This window comes from Limulus polyphemus, unplaced genomic scaffold, assembly GCF_000517525.1.
Source record: "Limulus polyphemus unplaced genomic scaffold, Limulus_polyphemus-2.1.2 Scaffold1119, whole genome shotgun sequence".
NCBI classification, from domain to species: domain Eukaryota; kingdom Metazoa; phylum Arthropoda; class Merostomata; order Xiphosura; family Limulidae; genus Limulus; species Limulus polyphemus.
The window spans coordinates 33,019-38,005 of NW_013666729.1; the positions used below are offsets into that span (position 1 = coordinate 33,019).

General features: G+C 34.5%; 2 protein-coding genes across 2 annotated transcripts in view; both read right to left on the reverse strand.

Moving 5' to 3' along the window:
* The window catches only part of LOC106462213 (guanine nucleotide-binding protein G(f) subunit alpha-like), a 17,854-nt gene extending 17,194 nt beyond the window's left edge, over positions 1-660 (reverse strand). The window contains exon 1 of the mRNA XM_022389404.1: positions 470-660. Coding sequence (XP_022245112.1) covers positions 470-507 — 38 coding nt within the window. The 5' untranslated portion in view covers positions 508-660. The remainder of the gene's footprint in view (positions 1-469) is intronic.
* Positions 661-1,140: 480 nt separating this feature from the next.
* The window catches only part of LOC111086464 (guanine nucleotide-binding protein G(s) subunit alpha-like), a 17,684-nt gene continuing 13,837 nt past the window's right edge, over positions 1,141-4,987 (reverse strand). The window contains exon 5 of the mRNA XM_022389402.1: positions 1,141-1,305. Within this exon, the coding sequence (XP_022245110.1) occupies positions 1,141-1,305 (165 nt within the window). The remainder of the gene's footprint in view (positions 1,306-4,987) is intronic.

Below are 4,987 nucleotides of genomic sequence, written 5' to 3' on the forward strand. Positions count from 1 at the left end.
ATTATTGTGGATGTCATCACGTCTATACTATATTCCACAATCTAACATAATGGTTGGGAATGTCATCACGTCTATACTATATCCCACAGTCTGACATAATTATTGTGGATGTCATCACGTCTATACTATATTCCACAATCTAACATAATGGTTGTGAATGTCATCACGTCTATACTATATCCCACAGTCTGACATAATTATTGTGGATGTCATCACGTCTATACTGTATTCCACAGTCTGACATAATTATTGGGAATGTCATCACGTCTATACTATATCCCACAGTCTGACATAATTATTGTGGATGTCATCACGTCTATACTATATTCCACAGTCTAACATAATGGTTGTGAATGTCATCACGTCTATACTATATCCCACAGTCTGACATAGTTATTGTAAATGTCATCATTTCTATACTATATCTCACAGTGGGACATAATTATTGTGAATGTCATCACGTCTATACTATATTCCACAGTCTAACATAATTATTGTGAATGTCATCACGTCTATACTATATCCCACAGTCTAACATAATTATTGTGAATGTCATCACGTCTATACTATATCCCACAGTCTGACATAATAATTGTGAATGTCATCATTTCTATACTATATCTCACCAAAAAGAGGGACAAACTGCTTCCCTTTTCGTAATCATGCCTATAAGCCTGTTTATAAAAGCAAGTCTACGATGACTCTTAATCGCATAATTATACAACATTGCTTCACAGTGAGTCATAATAATCGTTTATTCTGTCTTACAAATCATGCATGCTTTGCATTAAGCTGTATTTTACTTTAATCAGAACCGTTTAACTATTTAGTCTGCATATGCTCATATTTTGTTTATCAAATCTCAATCTAGTCTGTATTTAATGATCAATAACGATACAGTTTTGCTATATATTGATTATCAAGAGTAATTTCAAAATTATTAGGGTCCTGTAATTAATTTGCTTATTTTGAAAACAACAAAGAGTGCTTTTTTTAGTTGGCACGGATTTTGAGTTCTCGTCAATGATGAAGTTTGAACTTTCATTCATATAGTCTACTTCAATGTGTTTTTGTTTTCCATTAAAACACGTTTGACGTTTAGTTTAGAAACAGTTATTTTTTTATAGTACTTTAGATTGTTTAATGATCAGGAATATTTTTTGTATTTGAAGTTTTGATCCTTACTTGTGGGAAGGTATATTTATCCATCATATCTAAGTTGTGGATAAAATCTAAACTTTCTTGATTTTCCGAGTTGGCTAATTGTACAGGTGGTCGAAGATACTTCATATTGGCAGTAAGTTCCTGTGGAAAGATCATGTTAGAAAGTATAAAACATAGAAAGAAATTAGTCCATGAAACCCAAATAAAACATTTGAAAAAAAATCCATTACTCTGTTTAAATCTTGGCTGTAGCTAGGTATGAGATTACCTAGGTTCGAACCTTGGTTAAAATTTGGAATTAAATGTAACATAGTATTTAATTTTACACCAATATGGAAAGGTATATGTAAGGTTGATCCTATTTGCTTGTCGTTGTTTGGACCTTAGGTAAATTTCCGATCTATCTTTGACCATGACTTACATACCGCTAAATGTTTGAAGTCATATTTTTTTGAAAGTTGATACAATAAAATAGTGTTTTCTTTACAAACACGAATATCGCAAGACATTGTGAAGCACTGATATCAGCAAGTTTCTGAATAATACGCCGTACACAATGAGAATGAAGTTATTCATAAAGACTGGAATAAGCTATTTATTAAAAAAACAAACTTAGATTGTAATAAATCAGTGCATGTAATGTGTCAAGTTGATCAGACTTTTACGTGGCTACGTTTTGTGCCTACATTCACTGAAACCGGATTCGCTTCAATGGTTAGAGGAACATAATTTAAAGCACTGAAGAACATAATTTAAAACACTGAATGCTCAGAATGACCTCAGAAACCACAAAGCGATAAATCAAAATAATCAACTTTGCATGCAGTTGAAGCGTATGAGACATGAAATATCTTCCGCCATCTTCCACTAATTAGTTTGTACTATATACAAACACAATTATATTGAAGATGTTTTTACACTTAGGCAGCATTAGAGTAAATTAATCTATGAGACCTCTTTTCCTTTTTATTAGCTATATTTTTTGTGCACCAGAAATACCAAGCGTGAGGCGCACGTATACCCGATTCGATTTTATTACTCATCAGGATCTCTACCAGCCTACCCTCAAATTGAAATTCTTTTAGGTAGGATTAGAATGAATTAATCTATGAAACCTTGCACGTGGTAAGATACATCATTCAAAAGGGTTTGACCTCCTGACTCCAAAACTGTAATTAGATCTCAAATTGGTCAAGAAATGACGGAGCTGTGAACTAAAACTTTCTACTTGAAAAACTCAGAGCCATTCTCTAAGCCGCTATGCCGCAGCTAAAAACACATACTGTGGCTAACTTTAGCCTATAAATTATTAAATGATGCATAGCACCATCAGGCGTATGTATTACATTCTTTACACCACGAACACGTTACTTATAAATCCAGAACAAAGTATTGTTTAAAAAGTAGTGTGTCGTCGTGAGAAAAATTGCCTGTCATTCCCTCATTTTCGTAACAAGCTACTCTCGTCAATAACACAGAAGAGAATTTCAAGTGCCGCGGTTATTGAAGATTCCCTCTTCTCGTTGTTAGTTCGCATTTGAGTAAAGTTGCTATTTCTGTAATTTCTCATCAATACATTGTCTTCTTATAGACGGGTCAGGTATGATCCAGTGAATCCGAGAGTCCATGGTTCTTGTCCCGTTACTGAAAAATGTTATTGAAGATTCCCTCTTCTCGTTGTTAGTTCGCATTTGAGTAAAGCTGCTATTTCTGTAATTTCTCATCATTACATTGTCTTCTTATAGACGGGTCAGGTATGATCCAGTGAATCCGAGAGTCCATGGTTCTTGTCCCGTTACCGAAAAATGTCTCCGTGTGTGAATTGGGTCTATAACAGTGACGGTCAAATCTTACTACTACTAGGATAGCTCAATATGTCCGCGTTGGGCGCTGTTTGTCTTCCTTGTAGTCTTTCAATCCAGAACTTGAGAGGGCTATGCATAAATAGTTCTGCGCAGATATTCGAAACAAACAAACGTACATTTATAAACTTTACCAATGCGTTGATGTGTAATTCATTTTATGGTAACGAAAACGTGTGATAAAGCTGTCTTGAAATCTTCCTATGAAGACAGAGCTAACGGGTTCTCACAGTTACCATCAGCGCCAATCAAACACTAAACTGCTAAAAACGTATATTGTGATTTAATTCCGTTCCTTTCTAATATATTTCCAATCCTTTTTTAAATATTAAATATATTTAATATTAGCACACGGTGGCATTATCTCAATATGGAGGCTCAGCATTGTTTTTATTACCACATTACTCCATCAGTAACGGGACTCGAACACGGAATAGCAGATTCACATTCCAGAACTCTACCCGTCAGGCCTGAAAATGCTTATAGTACAATCATACATATTTATATGCTATTCTCTATATTCACTAATTGATATCATGTAAAAATCATAATGATTTTTTTCTGTGCTTATGTTCGGAAAAATTAAAGGGGTTTTAGTAAGGGCTGAAAAATTTGATACAATTTTCATTAAATCCGAAGCATTGCACACTTAATGTACATCGAATACTAACATATCCTTCATAGCTAGTTCAGCTATAAAATCGCACTAATGAGTAATACTTAATTATTTAGATAGTCATATTTTCGACCAATCAAAATTAAATGTATCACACGTTAATGACTCGTGAGTTCAATAAATGAGTCGAAGATGCAAAGTGTTTATATGACTTTCAATGGATTTATCATTTGAGATTTTTATGATTAAGACATAGTTACAAAGGTAGGTTACAGTCGTTCAAGGCTGTGAGAAAGCCTAATGATAACAGCTGGTACTAATCCCATAAATAATAACAATATCTCACCCTTAAAGTCTCCAAACCTAGTTATCATAACTTACTTGCTACCTGTTAGGCATAATGAAAATATTAGCACAACTTGACGTTATGAATGGGCTACCAATTTGCATGATTTGTAGATGCTTTATACGCAAATGTAGAATAGATATTTTTATATTAGAGAATAATACGACAAATGTGTTAGGAGGTTATAATAATACGACAAATGTGTTAGGAGGGTATAATAATACGGCAAATGTGTTATGATAGTATTTTTTAAATCGTGCCCAATAAGAAATTCGGTTCAAGAAGACAACTCAGTGTTATTTGAAAGGTAACTAAACACCACATTTATAACACAAAATGAGCATGAAGCACTGGAAAACTATAATAGCTATAGTAAATCTAAGGTTCTTTGAGCCGAGAGCGACTTAGTGATTAACGTGACGGGCTGCATGTCGCCAGACCCAAAGTTCGAGCCACGATATGATGCTAAACATGCTTTGTACTTTCAGCTGAGTGTGTGTTATAACCATACAGTCAGATACTTCTAATTGGCTACCTTCTCTCTGGTTAACAGTTCTAAATTAGGGAGGGGTTCTCTGACCTGGGCATGTAGCCCATATGTCACATAAAATACCATTCCTAAAAAATACAGAAATACCGAAGGCAGTTTTGAGTACATAAAAGTCTTGAGTGGAGAGCAGACTGAATATCAAGCTCAATAATAACATTGTTACGTCACGAATGAAATCAAAAGCTGATTGACCCCAAAGGTCACAAATGTCAAAAATGAAGCTTATTGATGGAACTTAATACTCTAAATTAATAAAATTACAAATTAGCAGTATTCACCAGACAATTAATACTGTCAACGATCCTCTCCTTCACCTCACCGTGATCTGAGCCGACGTCAGTAAAGGTTCTGGCAGTCACTAAGTAATTTTCCAGTCACCCTTGTTTGTTTGTTACGGATTTCGCGCAAAGCTACACGAGAGCTATCTGCGTTAGCCGTCCCTAATTTAG